The sequence below is a fragment of the Hemicordylus capensis genome, chromosome 2, assembly GCF_027244095.1.
Source record: "Hemicordylus capensis ecotype Gifberg chromosome 2, rHemCap1.1.pri, whole genome shotgun sequence".
NCBI classification, from domain to species: domain Eukaryota; kingdom Metazoa; phylum Chordata; class Lepidosauria; order Squamata; family Cordylidae; genus Hemicordylus; species Hemicordylus capensis.
In genome coordinates this window covers 163,580,872-163,599,662 of record NC_069658.1, presented here as the reverse complement: position 1 = coordinate 163,599,662, position 18,791 = coordinate 163,580,872, and the positions used below count along the sequence as shown (strand labels likewise).

At 49.2% G+C, this 18,791-nt stretch overlaps 2 protein-coding genes across 6 annotated transcripts in view; one reads left to right on the top strand and one right to left on the bottom strand.

The window, feature by feature from the left end:
• C1R (complement C1r) overlaps positions 1-10,039 on the bottom strand; it is a 40,279-nt gene extending 30,240 nt beyond the window's left edge. The window contains exon 1 of one of the 3 annotated variants that reach the window (XM_053290789.1): positions 10,021-10,039. The gene's annotated coding sequence lies outside the window, so the exon portion shown is untranslated. Of the gene's footprint in view, positions 1-613; positions 1,281-10,020 lie in introns of those variants that run through there. The other 2 variants (XM_053290788.1, XM_053290790.1) reach the window with 2 other exon arrangements.
• LOC128342820 (zinc finger protein 546-like) lies at positions 4,266-15,395 on the top strand. Of its 3 annotated transcripts, none has more exons than XR_008315184.1 (3): positions 4,266-4,376; positions 10,421-10,578; positions 11,569-11,676. XR_008315184.1 is itself a non-coding variant. In XM_053290802.1 (3 exons), the coding sequence occupies exon 3, from the start codon at positions 12,243-12,245 to the stop codon at positions 14,055-14,057; it is 1,815 nt and encodes a 604-aa protein (XP_053146777.1). In that variant the 5' UTR covers positions 4,266-4,376; positions 10,421-10,578; positions 12,031-12,242; the 3' UTR covers positions 14,058-15,395. The 3 variants fall into 3 exon arrangements, 2 of the variants coding, with proteins under 2 accessions (XP_053146777.1, XP_053146778.1); XM_053290802.1 differs by lacking the exon at positions 11,569-11,676 and adding an exon at positions 12,031-15,395; XM_053290803.1 differs by lacking the exons at positions 10,421-10,578; positions 11,569-11,676 and adding an exon at positions 12,031-15,395.
• Positions 15,396-18,791: the final 3,396 nt, after the last annotated feature.

The following is an 18,791-nucleotide window of genomic DNA, read 5'->3' as shown; positions in this document are numbered from 1 at the left end:
TGGATTTCTGACCTCAAAGCCATTTAGCATGGGTAGAGCAACTGGCCCTATTCAGTCATACTGAGTCAGACCATTGGTCCATCTAGCTCAGTTTTGTCTGCACAGACTGGCAGTGGCTTCTCCAAGGTTGCAGGCAGGAGTCTCTCTCAGCCCTCTCTTGGAGATGCCGCCAGGGAGGGAACTTGGAACCTTCTGCATGCAAGTAGGCAGGTGCTCTTCCCAGAGTGGCCCCATCCCCTAAGGGGAATATTTTACAGTGCTCACATGTCTCCTATGCAAATGCAAACCAGGGCAGACCCTGCTTAGCAAAGGGGACAATTTGTGTTTGCTGCCACAAGACCAGCTCTCCTTGGTGCTGACCAGATTACAAGCTACAACAGCTGTTAAATGCTTCGGTTTGGCAGGATCGAATTGAAAACGTAATTAAAGAGTGTTGCGCAAAGCTACCGGAAGGGGAGCAGTCTTCTTTAGTTGCGCAAAACTCTACAATGGGAAAAATACAGCTATTTATTTATACAGCTATTTATTTGTGCCGCACATTTATTTGTGCACGTTATAGGTCTGTAACATAGCAATACAATCCTAAATAAGGCATCAGAAATGTGAACGGCACCTTGACAACAGTGCACGGACTGGTGATGTCAAAACACAGGTAGTTCGGAAGCACACTTAATGGACACGTAGTGACACTGTTGTAGTGTCCAATCTGGAAAGCGCCCTCCCTTAGACCAGCTCTCCTCTCAACACAGAATCCCTCCAGTGGCTTTTGCTGGTGAATGCCTTTGTGATTCTCTTTAGACTGTGAGGCCCTTGGGGAAGTAGTGAAGGGAGGCCAGGGGCGGCCCCAGTTCAGCCCACCGCAGCAGCCCCCCAGCCACCCCCCCTACATCAGACGTCAGCATCTGATGTCAGATGCAGGGGGCGCGGTTTTGTTCACAAACAGGCTACGTGCCCCATTTGTGAGCAAAATCCAGCCAGAGCCACGTTAGCAGCGTGGCTGGAGCGGCTCTCCCTGCTGTTTCATGCGGGTGGGTACTCTGTTGGAGTCTGTAATTTTCTTTCAAAGTGCCAACAAAGGAAGCTACCCACTCCAGTTACAGAGTAGAGTGCAGAGTTTTGTTGCTGCAGGGCAGTCTTCTAGAGAACAGGAATGGAGACTGTAGCACAATCCAAACGAAATAGGCTTATTGGTGAAGTACATTCTGGATAGTAAAGACCAAGCCCTGTCTAAGAGCTACGTGGGGAGAGAGAGATGTTTCCATCTACTGTCCATGTGAAAAGGAAGAGGACTGACTCTCTACAGGAAGTACCTGAGGAGTCAAAGCAGGGGTCATAGAGTAGAGGGAAAGCAGGGGACCCTCACTAGCTACCTCTGCTCCCAACGCCCCTAGTGGTCATTACGATAGTTGGTGCAAAAGGTCAATGCACTGGAACTCCACCTCCAACTTATTCCCCATTACCCGCCTGCCTCCAAACCACCGCCTTCATGCCGCAAAGTGGCGGGTGGAGGCAGCGGTAAAGAGGGCAGGCGTGTACTCCCTAGAGCCCACCCTCCCTAGAGCCCACCCTCACCTGCTGTGACCAGGAGAGCGGGCAGGTGAGTGGGAGGTCACGGGGAGGGAGCACGGGCACCACACGGAGAGGGTAAAAGGCCCATGGGCTCCCTGGGCAAAGCCCACCTGAGTGCCCCCCATTGCCTGCCTGGGCACCCCCGCCGCTCCATCACCCACCCAGGCACCCTCCTAGCCACAGCAGGTGGCAGGCAGGAGGGTGGGTGTCAGGCGGGCGTTGGGGAACATGGTCTTGCCCTCCTCACTGCCTCTTCACATTGGAGGTGGAGGCAGCCGTGAGGAGGGTGGACGGGCAATGGGGAACCCTCAATTGCTCACCCACTTGCCTGCCCCCCTTGCTGCTGCTGCTTCCACCACTTGCTGCAAAATCATCCAACCACCCCCCACAGCCCTGTGGCCAGCAGCAACAGTGCAGCCAGCGCTCAGAGGAGGTTTGTGGGCCAGGCCGGGACTTGGAGGAACTTTCAGCACTCTTCTCCAGGAGGAGAGAGTGCCCAGAATCCTTTCAGGTCCTGGGCCCTGCAGCCCACACACACTTCCTTCAAGCAGAAGCAGCTGCTCGGAGGTGAGAGTCAATGCAAACAGGGTACACAGCTGCAGGTCACGGGGAGGAAGAGAGAGTGTGTGCTCAGCCTGCATGGGGCCTGCTGGCCGCATGGCTCCTCCAAGCAACAGACGTACTGCTGCTGCTAGGCTGTGGGTGGTGGTGGTTGGGGCAGGTGGGGGAGTGTGCATGCGGGGCCTGGGGAAACACGGGCCTGCAGCTGCAGATGGTTGCAAGGTGGAGTCTCCTTCCCAGGACAGTCCCTGTCCGAAATGCTGTAGCCGTTTCCTACATTGAGCAGGGGGTTGGACTAGATGGCCTCTAAGGTCCTTCCCAACCCTAAAATCCGATGCAATCCACATTTTGGCAGTGAAGTAAATGGCAAGGTGGGTGGGTGGCCAAATGTTGCATTAGTCATTAAAAACATACTAGCTGGGCTGGGCCCAGAGCATCTGCGTCTTTAGTTTGCTGCAGCTCTCCTTCCCCCCACCCCACCGCCGCTGGTGCTTATTTTCCTGGCCAGCCAGCCAGCTGCCCTCCCTCTGACAGCCTTGGCCCGCCGGGCCGCCACCTCCTCACATCTGCTGGCCAGCCAGCCCGGCACCTCCCGCCAGCGGCCGCTTTTTCTCGCTGGACAGCCAGCCGCTTCCTCCCAGCAGCCACTGTGCTTGCTCCTGGTGGGTGGGTGGCCCGCCTCCTACTCCCGGTGGCCAGCCCGCCACTTGCTCCCAGAGGTCAGCTGGCCCGCCGCCTCCTCCTCCTGGTGGCCAGCCCTCCTCCTCCTCCTGCTGGTGGCCAACCTGCCTCCTCCTCCCACCAGCTGGCCTCCTGCTTCCTCTCGCCATCCACTGTGCTTGCTCCCAGCAGCCACCTCCTCTGGCCCACTGCTGGCCGCCATTTTCTTCCCCATGGCTATCCGGGCAGCTGCTCGTGAACTCTCACAAGAGCTGCCACACATGGGATTAGCCATGGGTAGAGAAATCAATATATAGATAGAAGATATGTATTTGAATAAAAAAATTCTTAAAAGTTAAAAATTTAATTCAGCTTCAAAATCCATTGTACTTAAGAAAAAGAAAAAGAAAAAAAGAAAAAAAAAACCCAAACCCCACCAGTGAAGAGTGAAGGGAGACAGCAGTGAAGCCTGTGAACACATTGCAAAATATCCAAACCGGAAAGCATCGGCTGTAAATAATCACACACACACACACACAAACACAAAATAAGCAGAAGGTAGGGTTGTTGAAGACTTCTCTAGTCCCAATAGAGATGAAGGCCACGGCATGAATCTAAACACCCATGTCACAACTACTTATGAAAGTGATACTTGTGGGCAGGGCCATATAGGGAGCTTGCCAGTGGCCACAGGACACGCTCAGTTGGTGGCCACCACACACCCTGCATTTGCACGGTGCGTGGTCACCAGTGGGAAGACAGGCGAGCTTTGTTAAGGTTGTTGTCTAAACGAACTCCAGTGGCACATGGATAAAGCGCCTAGTGCAACAGACACCAACATGGGGAGAGCGAGGGCAGGCAAGTGACTCCAGCAGCCCTCAGAAGGTGTGGGGGGAAGCTGGAGGAAGCCTTGGGAGGCCCCTGAAAATGCTCAGGGCTGAGGTACACTCGTCCCCAACCCCCATGCTCAACGGTGTCCACACACCTGTTTGTGGAAGTTCAAAGATGATCTCCAATAACCCCAGCAAAGGTGCACAGCAGTTCAAGAAATCAGGACTAAGTGACTTTCTTTCCACAGCTGAAATGTGACCCCCCCCCCAAGTCTGGAACTGCAGGGTGCCCCCTGTGTTCCCTACGCCCTTGCCCACGGCAGATTGTGACAAAACAGGAAACCTTCCCAGGGTTGTAGATATGTGCTTATGCTTGTAAGCAGGGGCATAGCTAGGGGACAGGGGGCCCTTGTCTGCCCGTCTCCCTGGCGGCCCCTCAGTGTGAGGGAGATAATGAAGAGAACAGGGAGGAGTGGAGCTAGGGGGCCCAGGTTCTTTGAAACCCGTTCGCTCAATTATAGCTACAGCCCTTCTTGTGTTTATAACAATAATAGTTCCCAAGCGCAGCCTAGCTGTAGACATTTTGCCTCTAGGTTGCAGAAGTAGTCTAGGGAATTCTGGTTGCTGAGCATGCTCAGTCGGGATCTTTGCCTCGTATGCTTCAGCAAAATGCTTTTGCTTTGCAAGGGGCGCCGAGTGACCCTTGTGTGTCGGTCCAGCGGTTAATCAATAAAACAACATTGTTTGGACCCAAAGGTACGTGCATATGTACATCCTACTCTTTGCAACAATACAAGTTTTTAAAATGGCTTTCCTTTTATTAGCCTTGCTCTGTTTATAACATTCAGCGACTCATGATCCCTTAATAACCTTGTGGTGGGGCTGGAATGAATTGCGGGCCAGTAAAAAATAGTGTCTGGCTACCCAATTCTGGCCTCGGTCCTGGCAGCGCAGCCCCTGCTCTTGTCTCACACCACCAGAGGGGCTGGGCTGGGCACCAGAGCAGAGAGCCCAGGGCTGGCCCGTGGGTGACCACCTCCCCCCCCCCCACTCGCTGTACCCTCCTCCACTGGTCACTGCTGCCTTCCGCTTTTCAAGCATTAATTGTCCCCTTTGCTGAACAGGTCCCACTCTGGTTTGCATTTGAAGGGGAGATGACACATGCGAGCGATTCCCCTTGGGTAGCTCCATAGAAGAGCACCTGCATGCAGGAAGTTCCCCGTTCCCTCCTTGACGTCTCCAGATAGAGCTGGGAGAGGCTCCTGCCTGCAGCCTGGGAGAAGCTGCTGCCAGTCTAAGTAGACCCGGGTGCACGACTCAAATGCCCGGGAACTCTTCCAGACAGCAGGCTTTACCGCAGGTTTACTGTGCGAAGCTTTAATGCAAGTTCGAAGCTGCCCCCCAAAACGATGCAAAAAGTGGATTTTTTTAAACCCCGAATATAAATCGGGCTACATTCTAACACGTAGTGAAAAACTGAATCGTGTGTGAAGTGCTCCCTAATACTGTAACTCACAGGGACTTTGGGGTAAATCTGGCCCAAATGTGGACACACACCCCCCCCCATTCTGGAGGAGATGCGGGCTAAAAGCCGGGTGTGGAAAACTTCCTGGTGGGCTGAAACCAAAAGCGACTTGACATGTGGGGGCTGAGGTCAAATTTAAGACCAACCTCCCCCCAACAAAACCCCCAATTAAAACTAACCAATATGTAATTGTTCAATAATTTTGGTTTTATTCATTTTAAAATTTAATTTACATGCTTGCTTGCCCTCCTTGCCTCCCTGGCAGCCCCCGTCTCCTTGCCCCACAGGTTGCGGGGCTGTAAGCTGACCCTGGTAAGCTGGCTGGGGGACAGGGCAGCAGGAGTGGGGGACAGGGCAGCAAGGTGGCAGGGGCATAGGCGCTGCCCTTGGGCACTGCCAGCCATTTCCCCCCCGGCTGCTGGCCATTGCTCCCGAGCCCTCTGCTGCTCTCGGGGCTGAGAGCTGGCCCTGGCGAGTGGGCGGAGAAGCGGGTGGGCAGGCACAGTGGCGAGCTGGCATGCTGCTGTGAGACCGGGCATGGAGGCGCCACTGCGTCGTCAGCACATCCTGGGATAGCCTCCCCAGCGGCCTGGGGTAGACAGTAGTGAGCTAGATGGACCAGGGGTCTGAGTCTGTACAATGCAGCTTCTTATGTTCTGATGTCCCCTGTGCTGGGGCCCCGGGGGTAACCGGACTGAGAGAAGCTGGTTCTCTTCCCCAGACCAGATGCAGCCTTGGCAGCTGATCTGCAGCAGGCCTGCTGCTCTGGCAGGCTACCAAGCGCAGTGCCCAGGAGGTGGCCAGGGGCTTGGGGCTTCCTAGCAGTCAGCCACTTCTCAGCCACATGGGAGTCCAAGAGACGGAGACGCACCTACCTGCAGCTACACTAGGAGGGTGCCTCCTTTCTGGAGGGCTGATCATGCACACACCCACACCCGCGCACCCCCCAGCCAGCTGCTGCTTGTCTTTCCCTGTTCAAGGCAAAGTGGCTCCAGTCTTGTCTTTTGACCAGGAAAGGGGCTCTGTGCAAAAGAGCCCGTGTGGCATAGTGGTTCGAGTGTTGGACTAGGAACAGGGAGACCCGAATTCAAATCCCCCTCAGGCATGAAACTCACTGGCTGTCTCAGGGCCAGTCGCTTTTCTCAGCCTAACCTCCCTCACAGGGTTGTTGTGGGAAGAAACATAACCTGGGTTCCACAGAGGGGATATACATGTAAAAAGAACTTTTAAAAAGAAGTATCAAAGAAGAAAGCCAGGCCCTGCCGATTTGGAAATGTGACATATAAACAGTAATAGCCAAGCTTCTAAGAAGTCTGTATGATGATGTTAGTCAGGGCCTACTTATGGAAGCCATGAAATCCTCGTCACATGAGATGAGGGTGCCTCAGAGCCAATGCTGAAATTCCCCAAGTTAACTAGTCTGAGGGATTTCAAGACCACTCTGGGGGAGATTGTTATCAGATGTTCAAGATATGCAAACATGAAGTACCGGTACTGCAAATGGAGGAATTTCCCAGTGGGATACAATGGCAGGTGGTGGAAGCCACAGGTTCTTTCCAAGGGAATCTGAGAATGGGTTGCAGAGACCAGACAAAGACATGGATGGAAGAAGAGGTAAACTTTATATTTGAGAGGTCGCACCCCGTGGCCGCTCCCAGGTCCCGCTCTGCTGCTGCTGCTGGAGCACACAGCATGGCTGCAGCAGCGTAGCCCCATCATTTCCACTCCCACCTGCCCCCCATTCACTACTGCGGCCTGCTGCTGCTGGCACTACTCAAACCACACACACACACACACACACACACCAGGTGGCAGAGAACCAGGCCAGATCCCCGTGGCCTGGCCCTAAGAGCACCTCTGGAGCAGGGCACTTGAGGACAGTTGGAAAGAAAGTGGGGAAGAGGAGGAGGGAATGGTGGAAGGGGAGAAGAGCTGGCACTTGGGTGGACCGTCAGAAGACCCATGTGGGACAGAATGACTGTGAGGAGAAGGCAGGAGAATGAGGCCAGCCATGCAAGGTCCTTAAAAGATGTTGGTGCTGCAGGAACATTCAAGCTATTGCCCTGAGCCACCTGGGACATGGTGTGAGCCCTCTTCTGGACTGAGGGTGATTGTACAAAGGGATAATACGGCTATTTCCAAGGTATGGAGAAAGGGAAAACCTGTTATTTTCAAAGTAAGAAAATATGAAGGTTATTTCCTGTTCCATCCGAACATTTGTCTGGTCTCTCCAACCCCTTTCCAGATTCCCTTCAAAAGAACCTGTGGCTTCCAGACAATAAAATGAAATCCTGATGGTGCTCCCTGCCCATCCACCCATGGAGCCTGGGTAGCTGCTAGCTTGAGAGACTAGATTGACACAGATGGGGCCCTGCCTGCCACATCCATCCATGTCTCAGTCTGGCTTTCTAAATCTTGCACCCAGAGAACATACAGCTGGTTGTTCATGGAACTAAGACTCCTTCCCTTCCCTTCCCTTCCCTTCCATTCCCTTCCCTTTTCTTTCTTTTCTTTTCTTTTCTTATGTTAACACTTCAAAGAAACAAATATAAGAGAGAGGTTGTACAATGCAATACATTGTACTTGAGGCTGCCTTTGAACCCGGAAACTACAGCTGGTACAAAATAGGGCTGTAAGATTATTAACTGGGACTGGATGTTTTGTTCACATTATGCCAGTGCTTTGTCAGCTGCACTGGCTCCCAGTCAGTTTCCGGGCCCAATTCAAAGTGCTGGTTTGAACCTTTAAAGCCCTACATGGCTAGGAACAGGTGGTTATCTGAGAGAGCACCTTGCCCTATATGTCCCTACCCATACCTTGAGATCTTCAGAGGCCCTCCTTCTTCATGTGCCCCTGCCAAACAAGGTGAGGCAGGTGGCTACCAGGGAGAGGGCCTTTTGGTGTTTACATCCTGTTTATGGAATAGCCTCCCCAGCGAGGTTCGCCTGACTTCGTCACTTTGTTCTTTTAGACGCCAGGTAAAGACCTTTTTGTTCACACAGGCCTAAATTTGGGTTTTTTAATTTGGGTTTTCAGATTTGTTCTGATTTTTAATGAATTTTAAAATGAGTTTTTAAGCTGTTTTGTATTGTATTTTTACCTTTTATTGGTCTGTTATGATTTAAAGAAGGTTTCAAGTTCCCTCCCTGGCTTCTCCAAGATAGGGCTGAGAGAGATTCTTGCCTGCAACCTTGGAGAAGCCGCTGCCAATCTGTGAAGATAATACTGAGCTAGATAGACCAATGGTCTGACTCAGTATATGGCAGTTTCCTATGTTCCTATTGTATGTTTTAATGAATTTTATTATTACAGTTCGTGACCAGCAATCAAAAAATTAAATGGACAAAATTAGAGTAAAATAAAATCAAAAACAGGACTGAGTGATAGAGTATCACAACATATATATACAGAGGTCTAATTCATCAACTGCGCCCGTCTCAGTTTGCATACTGTGGCACAGAATCTTGCTACCCCAACTGTAATTGCTGTATACTGGTCTGCCAGAAGAAAGGAAGTGTAATACTCTTCTGATCAACCTGGCATTCTTTTTATAAGTGGTTCAATCCAGGCAATGCAAAAGTCCCTATAATATAAACAGTATAAAAGCACATGTGAGATGGACTCGATATTGCCCGAACCACATGGACATAGCCGGTTCCTGAGCGGTATTCTCTTAAATCTACCATCCAGAATGACAGAAGGCAGGGCACTAAACCGCGCCAGGTAGAACGCTCTCCTCTGGTTTAGAGTGGTCACATCTGTAAGGTACACCACTGGCTGAGGGTAGTATGAGAAGCCACCTGGAATGTTACTAAGGTTAAGAAGACTGAAATCAGATTGCTTCTCTGTATCCACAATACATTGTTTATTAATTTATTTGGTGGCATCATGTCCCAATCACAGTAGATATCGTGGAGAGAGGCCATATCTGCCCAATTTGTCATGAAGGCTCTTACACCAATTGGAATGGAACTCCTCTTTTAATACCAGGGGGGCCAGGCCCTGAGGGCAAAAATATAATTTGAGCCAGTAATTAAATGTGTGAAGCCACCCCTGGGCCTTGGCTCTGGTTGGACCCACCGCTAAGCTTAGGATGGCATTCGAAACACATCTAGGCACCTGGAATATGGCACAAAGGAATCTAGATTGAACAACTTCCATGGGTTTGAAGCTGCAGGTGGACAAGATCTGTGTGAACAAAAAGGTCTTTACCTGGCATCTAAAAGAACAAAGTGATGAAAGTGGGTGAACCTCACTGGAGAGGCTATTCCATAAACAGGTTGCAACCACCCAAAGGCCCTATCCCTGGTAGCCACCCGCCTCACCTTGTTTGGCAGGGGCTCACGAAGACGGAGGGCCTCTGAAAAAGATCTCAAGGTACGGGTAGGAACATATGGGGCAAGGCGCTCTCTTAGATAACCACCGGTCCCAAGCCATTTAGGGCTTTAAAGGTTAAAACCAGCACTTTGAATTGGGCCCGGAAACTGATGGGGAGCCATTGCAGCTGACGAAACACTGGCATAATGTGATCAACACATCCAGTCCCAGTTAACAATCTTGTAGGCCTATTTTGTACCAGCTGCAGTTTCCGGACCGTTTTCAAAAGCAGCCCCACGTACAACGCACTGCAGTAATCTAAGCGAGAGGTTACCAGAGCGTAAGCGTGGCCAAGCTATGTCTGTCCAGGTAAAGTCACAGTTGGCATATCAGCCAAAGCTGATAAAAAGTGCTCTGAGCCACAGAGGCCACTTAGGCCTCTAGTGACAATGCTGAATCAATGAGCACCCCCATACTGCAAACCTGGTCCTTCAGGGGGAGTGCAACCCTATCTAGAACAGGCTGAACATCATTCATCTGGGCAGAAGAACCAGTTACCAACAGTACTTCAGTCTTGTCTGGACTGAGTCTCAGCTTATTTACTGCATCCAAGCACCGATTCAGGACAGTCACCGCTTCACCTGTGTCTGATAAAGAAGAGAGATACAACTCAGTGTCATCTGCAAGCCAAATCTCCTCATGACCTCTCCCTAGGGGAAAGAATGGAACCTTGCAGAACCCCATAACATAACTGCCAAGGTGTTGAGCAGTAGTCCCCCTGCACCACCTTTTGGGAATGGTCCCCGAGGTAGGAGAGAAACCGCCTCCAAGCAGTGCCTCCCACACCCAACTTGGCTAACCTATCCAAAGGCATACCATGGTCAATGATATCAAAAGCTGCTGAGAGATCCAAGAGAATTAACAGGGTTGCACTATTTCTGTCTCTCTCTGTGCACAGGTCATCCCACAGGGCGACCTAAGCAGTTTCTGTTCCAAAGCCGGGCCTGAAGCCTGATTGAAATGGATCTAGATAGTCCGTTTCCTTCAAGAGTGTCTGGAGCTGGTCAGCCATGGGATGCTCAACCACCTTGCCCAGGAAGGGAATATTGGCCACAGGTAGGGGTGTGCACAGTTCGACCCAAGGTAGAACTGGTGGCGATGGGGCACGGGGGGGGGTTACCTTTAAGGTTCGGGGAGGGTGCTCTTACCCCCCGACCCACTTCCCCCACCAGCACTGTACTTAAAACCGGTCCCACAGGGCAGCTGTATACCCTCTTGCCACCCTGGTGAGCATTGGACTGGAAGTGGGGCAGAATCCCCACTCTCCCGAGAGCCCAACACCAGGGACAAGCACTCGGAACTGGCACTCACTTGGACAAGGGGCCCTAGAGAGGAAAATAGAGCTTTTATAAATTACAGTGACCCCCACCGGCCCTCCAGCCTATGCTGATGTTGTACTAAATATCCAGGTGGACGCAGCTGCGAAAGACTAATCTCTCCCACTCAGGTCTCTGTAATACAAACCAGGTTAGCCCCTTCCTCCAGAATTAAATCATGGATAATAGAGATCTTATTTTGGACTGACCTGGCACTAAACAGCAGCACCAGCAGGCCAAAGGACAGGCTGGTAAAGCAGCCAGGAACCCTCCCATTATAGGAACAACCAGAAGAAGGGAGAGCAATAAGATGTTGAACCACTCTTCCCCTCTTCTGATGTAAGTGAGACCCCACGCCATACCTTCCCCTACCCATATTCTCTCTAATTGAAGCACCCCCAGCTCTCCCCAGGTTCACATCCTCACTCAGGCACGTAATTAAAACAGCTTTTTAAAAATTACTCCCTTGCCCTTGAGGTTCCCAAAGGGGCTCCCTTCTGTGGCAAGCTCACCAGCGCCAGCACTGCCTAGGGCAGCATGCTGTTTTATACTGCCAGCCCAGGAAACGATGCAGGACTCAGCAGGAACGGCTGAGTCAGCACTCTCTGGGCCTTCCTCCTGGGCTGCAGCTCTGCCACCAACAAGGTTGCTCTCAAAGAGAGACAGAGCCCCAGGAAAGCAGGAGCTCAGCTGTTCGCACTTACCACAAGCTTTACTCACCATTTTCCAGAGCGGGTGGAACTCTCTCCTCCTTTCTCCTCTTCTCTCTGCTGAAGCTGGTGTTACAGAGCCCAGGGCAGCGTGCTGTTTTATACCGACAGCCCAGGAAATGATGCAGGACCCAGCAGGAAGTGCTGAGTCAGGACCCTTTGGGCCCTCCTCCTGGGCTGCAGCTGTGCCACCAACAGAGGGCTCTTTCCCTCTGCTGAAGTTGGCATACAATACACACCTTGGGTAAATATTTCATGTGATACAAAATTAAAGAGGATCTAAAGCCAGTTCTATTTGCATTATCTTTTCCATTCTTTAGTTAATCTGAGTACAATGGCTTTTAGAGTAATAACATAGTCATCAAATATGGAAGGAAGCTGATAAACTTCATTTGCATTTCCACCATTTCTTCCCATACCATCTCCTTAAGGCTCATTTTCTATCCCAGCCTCTGACCGGTTTTCTCTCTTCACTTCTTCAGGTGACAGTTCGGAGAGGAAGAGTTGGGCAGGGGGAACACAGCGGAGGATTGTTGGGAGACAAAGAACTTGAGCAAAATGGAAAGACAGGAATGGATCCTCTGCTCTTCAGCTTAGAATCCAACAAATAATGCAGAAAGAAAGAGCTTTTCCTATGTGCACTCTGCACAGGGAAAGCTTATGATCTGAACCAAGCTTTCAACCTCAGGGAGAAATGCATGTAGGGGGGGAAACATATAAATGTTTGGAGTGTGGAAAGAACTTCTGCACAAATAGAGCCCTTACTAGACATCATAGAACCCATACTGGGGAGAAACCACATGAATGTTTGGAGTGTGGAAAGAGCTTCAGGCAGAGTGGAGATCTGAATATACACTATAGAACCCACACTGGGGAGAAGCCACATAAATGCTTGGAGTGTGGAAAGAGCTTCAGGCAGAGTGGAGCTCTTACTATCCATCAGAGAACCCACACTGGGGAGAGACCACATAGATGCTTGGAGTGTGGAATGAGCTTCAGTCAGAGTGGACATCTTAATAAACACCGTAGAACCCACACTGGGGAGAAACCACACAAATGCTTGGAGTGTGGAAAGACCTTCAGCCAGAATGCATCTCTTACTATACACTATAGAACCCACACTGGGGAGAAACCACATAAATGCTTGGAGTGTGGAATGAGCTTCAGCCAAAGTGGAGAACTGAATAAGCACCATAGAACTCACACTGGGGAGAAACCACATAAATGCTTGGAGTGTGGAAAGAGCTTCAGCCAGAGTGGAGGTCTGAATAAACACTATAGAACCCACACTGGGGAGAAACCATATGAATGCTTGGAGTGTGGAAAGAGCTTCAGCACACGCGGAGATCTGAATATACACCATAGAACCCATACTGGGGAGAAACCATATGAATGTTTGGAGTGTGGAAAGAGCTTCAGCACAAGTGGACGTCTAAATAAACACCATAGGACCCACACTGGGGAGAAACCATATGAATGCTTGGAGTGTGGAAAAAGCTTCAGCCAGAGTGGACAGCTTACTGTACACCATAGAACCCACACTGGGGAGAAACCATATGAATGCTTGGAGTGTGGAAAGAGCTTCAACACAAGTGGAGATCTGAATATACACCATAGAACCCACACTGGGGAGAAGCCACATAAATGCTTGGAGTGTGGAAAGAGCTTTAGCCAGAGTGGAGCTCTTACTATACATCAGAGAACTCACACTGGGGAGAAACCATATAGATGCTTGGAGTGTGGAAAGAGCTTCAGCATGAGTGGTGCTCTTATTTCACACCAAAGAACCCACACTGGGGAGAAACCACATAAATGTTTGGAGTGTGGAATGAACTTCAGCCGAAGTGGAGCTCTTACTGCACACCATAGAACCCATACTGGGGAGAAACCATATGAATGTTTGGAGTGTGGGAAGAACTTCAGCACGAGTGGACATCTGAATAAACACCATAGAACTCATACTGGGGAAAAGCCATATGAATGCTTGGAGTGTGGAAAAGGCTTCAGCCAGAGTTGGCAGCTTACTGTACACCATAGAACCCATACTGGGGAGAAACCATATGAATGCTTGGAGTGTGGAAAGAGCTTCAGCCAAAGTGAACATCTTGCTATACATCATAGAACCCACACTGGGGAGAAGCCACATAAATGTTTGGCGTGTGGAAAGAGCTTCAGTCAGAGTGGAACTCTTATTATACATCAGAGAACTCACACTGGGGAGAAACCATATAGATGCTTGGAGTGTGGAAAGAGCTTCAGCACGAGTGGCTCTCTTATATCACACCAAAGAACCCACACTGGGGAGAAACCACATAAATGTTTGGAGTGTGGAATGAACTTCAGCCGTAGTGGAGCTCTTACTGTACACCATGGAACCCATACTGGGGAGAAATCACATAAATGCTTGCAATGTGGAAAGAGCTTCAGCATTAGTGGAAACCTTACTAGACATCTTAGAACATGTTGGAGTTGCAGTAGCATTGACTCTTTGCAGCTTCTGTCTTATTGACCACTACACACATTAGGAGTGGAGATAGTAAGTGCAGGACTTCTCCTTTGAGTTCTTGGCTATCCTGACTGATATTCATAGGTAGCGAGCATGAATTGTCTTATTTGCTAAGCAGGGGCCACTCTGGTTTGCATTTGAATGGAAGATAAGACATAATGCTGTAGTGACCAGCCTCCCCACCCTCTAAAGAGTTAACAGGAAGTTAACTTGACTGACAGGCTGGTGAACTCCAAGGCTCAACCAGTCAGCACACCAGGTGGGTGGGACTGTCACAAGCCTGCCAACCTGAATTAACTGATCCTAAATCTCAACACAGTAGCCAGTTGTAAATGCATCTCAGATTTCAGCTTTACTGAAGAACAATCAGTCCAGACAAACAGGCAGTCCCAGAATACAAAATAAGTAGTCCATGCCCAACAATTCCCCTCAACACTAATAAGCCAGACTTTTTTGTGGAGTTTCAGGAGGCTAGCTTTCAAAGTCACGATTTTTCAGACCAAGGTCATCCAGGCTGATTAGACACATCGTCTCCAGCAGTCTGCTCAAAGCACAAGCTGCAGAATTTATAGCCAACAGCTAGGTACACCCAATCACCACCCCTGGCAGCTGCCACAGATTCAGTCAGTCTCTTGCTGCCTTCTTGCTAATAACTGGCTACTTCTCAACTCCATCACCTGTCAGTGATGCTTCTCTCACCTTCGTTGTCTGGGAGACAATGATTGTTCAATCTCCTGCTCAGACTGCAACCCTTCTCTCCAGAGTCCATTCTGCCTCATTGGCTCCTCCCTCAGCAGCCTCTCACCCTGACACATCTCAGATGCCTCTCTGCTCAGATCACCTACCTGACCCTCAGACATCTCCCTGTTTCCCGGTATATCTACTGCCCTCTTCCGAGTCCGCAGGTGGGGGCATGACAGGGACCTAGAGAGCTGTTGCTGGAATTTCTGGGAACAAGAAGTAGGAAATCTGTGCTGGAAGCATGAAAGGATGACATGCTATAATGGAGTCTGCTGCATTAGGCTGAGGCTGTAGATTCTTGGAAGATAGTCTTGCAGGGGCTTGATTCTCATCAGGAGTTTGGTGAGTTCAAAGAGAAGAAGCCAGGACTTTTGGCTTTGGGAGTTTCAGCATAGGGAACAGTTTGTTTAGTCAGACTGTGTGTCAGGAATTTATTTTGCTTGTGTGTGTGTGTGCTTTGCATTGTCCTAAATATCTTTTCTTTGCAACAGAGTAACTAAGATTTTGAAGAATGCTGCCTTAGAGCCAGCAAGGTGTATTGAAGCATTTCTGTAATCATCTTAAATATTCTAAAGTGTATCTAAAAAGCTTAAAGCCTCAGATGGAACTAGTCTGTAGTAATTTTAATAAGTATTTTTCTCTCTTCTTTACTTTTTACAAGTCTCCAAGGGCTGGATTATTAACCCAGCAGGAGCAGGGAGTGCGGAACAAGCCCACTGGTGCAAACCCATCTCAAAGACAGCTTGGCCAAATTAACAATTAACTCCATGTGCAGGCAGATGCCTGGGAGAACAATTGGTTTTATTCTTGTCTATTAGCAAAGGGGGAGCAGATTTTTGTATTTGCCCAATACAAGAGGGACCTTGGACTAAAGCACTCAATCTAATTGTCCAGTTCTCTGCAAGTCTTAGAGTGCTTCGTGGCAGCAGGAGACTACCAGGACTTCTGAGTTCACAACAACAACTTTTATATACCGCTTTTCAACAAAAGTTTCCAAAGCAGTTTACATAGACTGGACTCTGTCCACACAGTCGTGGGTTCTTGAATGCAAAGATCTGCAACTGAGTGGATTGAATCTATCCATCCATCACCTTTCTACCAGGTGCTAAAGACAATGTACACAAAAAACCAAAACAATACAATCCAGTCACTATAAAGTTTTCATTCGGTTCACCAGATTCTAGAAATACAAAAACCAATTGATGTATCTTGTATTAAGATTTCCTGGGTCTCTGATACTACGAAAGTGTGTACTAATAGCACCCAAGACAAGCTAATTCCAATACAGAACTCTTTGGATTTTTGCTTTCTTTTGGGGGCAAAAAAAACTAACCTAGCCCAAAATTCACAATAATCCAAACTACATTTGGGGAAAGCAAGTGGATTAAGAGCTCCTCCAATGAACTTCCAGAATTCCTGCACTAGGAAAGCCAATCAAGCTGCTTTCATTCCTCAGCATGCTGGCGTTCTGTTGAAAAGCTACATCAGAAGTTCAGTAAGAGCAAGAAACACATGTTCTAAGTCAGGGATTCCGAATACTTCCTCGGCCCCTAGATACTGTTGGACTACAGCTCCCATCATCTCTGGCCTCAAAAGACCAACACAGCTGGGGATGATGACATTTGTAGTCCAACTACATCTTGAGATTCAAGGTTGGGAATCCCTGTTCTAAACCATCTTTGGGTGCACTAGGTAACTACTTGGAACATAGGAAGCTGTTATATACCCAGTCAGACCATTGGTCTATTTAGCTCAGTATTGTCTGTTGGCAGTGGCTTCTCCAAGGCTGCAGGCAGGAATCTCTCTCAGCACTATCTTGGAGATGCTGCCAGGGAGGGAACTTGGAACCTTCTTATGCTCTTCCCAGAGCGGCTCCATCCTGAGGGGAATATCTTATAGTGCTCACACTTCTGGTCTCCCATTCACTTGTAAGCAGGGCAGACCCTGCTTAGCTAAGGGGACAAGTCATGCTTGCTACCACAAGACCAGCTCTCCTCTCCATTACTTGCCCATTAGACCGACAAGGTGGGAGGCTGGGGTGGAGTTTCCAGACACTTCTGTTGCCATTTTCCCTTTCTGAAGAAACAATCATAGTCACCTGGCCAGATGGAGACCTTTAAATCTCCTGATGAATCAGGGCATGAGCAGCCTGAAAAAAGAACATTTTCTGCCACTGCACCCCAAAATACATGACATATCATATACCTCTATGACCGGGAGACTTGCCTCTATCCAATGTATGATGATTCAGCCCAGCTGAAAGTGTTAGTTTAATGTAAAACACATTGATACACCATACCCCCGGGAACACTTAGCATTAAGAAACTGGGGATGTTACATCTCAAAATGAACCTTGGGCTACCACAAACCACACACCGCATGGCCATAGGACGTATGTAGTAGCACAGTGTCTGACCCAATGCTTTGTTTCTGCAAAGAACATCACTAATTACACTACACCCCACCCCCAGTCAGAAATATCCCATGTATGTTGGAATGAATAAGGAACTGGTCCCGCATATCCCAAAATAAGCCTTGGGCCATCTCAAACCACTTTCACAACGAAGTCCCCAAAATTTTATGTCAGCACAATACAGCAACTTGAAAGTTTCGCAATGCACAGGACATTGCCAAACAGGAACCAGTCATGGGTTGTGTTTGACATATCTTGTTTGGCAATATCTGGCTGTATTGTGCTGACATAAAATTTTGGGGACTTCGTTGTGAAAGACATAAAAAGGCTATTCACACATGAGCAGCCCTACCAGGCTTGTGGGTAGCCCTTCCTGAGTAAAGTAAAGTTGTGCCATCGACTCCTGGTGCCCACAGAGACATGTGGTTTTCTTTGATAGAATACAGGAGGGGGTTACCATTGCTTCCTCCCGTGCAGTATGAGATGTTGCCTTTCAGCATCTCCCTATATCACTGCTGCCCGATATAAGTGCTTTCCTGGGTAGGGCTGCTCAAATGAAGCAGCAGAATTGAGGCCGATCTCGGCACTGTCTCCCCCCAGTAGCCCAAGTTTTTTACCTGGACTTTTACCTGGGTTAAAGGGCATGAGTGTGCCCTTTACTCCAAGTCTCCAAGTGGTGCTATTCATACAGGTCATGTGAGTCACAGAGCCGGGCACCAATCCCTCAATGCACCATGCTGCTCACGTGATGCATTGTGGGATGCCTGGAGGCCGGAACTCATTTTCCCGGCTTCTGGAGATCCGCACTGCTTAGATGAGCGTGCAAGCCGTGCGGTGCAACTAACAGCCAGATCGTCTGGGGAGAAGGTAAGGCTGATCTTGCCTCCCCACCCCCACCCTCCCTGCTGGGCTGCAATGATTGTGTGAACAACCTTAAATTGTTACATGCAGTAGCTTATTGTGAACAATTTTGCTGACTCTAGTGATGACATGTGGAAGGGAAAGTATCCAATTTCATCCTGTCCTATTGTTACATAACTGTTTTCTAGCAGTTCCATCCTATGCATGTCTACTCAGAAATATGCCTTGTTGAGTTCAGTGGGGCTTACTCCCAGGAAAAGTGTGTATATAAGATTGCAGCCTTACTATAGACAATGGCCACAGTATCTACTCAGAGTAGACCCACTGAAATAATGAGATTTAAGTTTGTTGTGAGTAAATGAAGTCCCATTATTTCATTGGGTCTACTCTGAGTAGGACTAGGTCAGAATCCCGGCCACTTGGCTCAAAATTGGTGTAAAAAATTACTCCCCCTCCTTTTTGGGGGGGGGGTATGTAAAAAGGGGCAAAAAATCACTGGAAATCATATAGTCCCATTTTGTATCTTGTGAAAATACCTTTTCAATGACACTTTACACAACAATCTTGATGTCATCACAGAAGGCACGGGACACCATGGGAATTCTTCATCTAGAGAGGTAATCTCTCATGAACTTTGCCATGAAATCGGCCTTTTGTACACAATGCTCCTAGACTAAATGTCAGTCTCTTGATCACTCGGAACTTCTGGTGTGGCCTTGGAA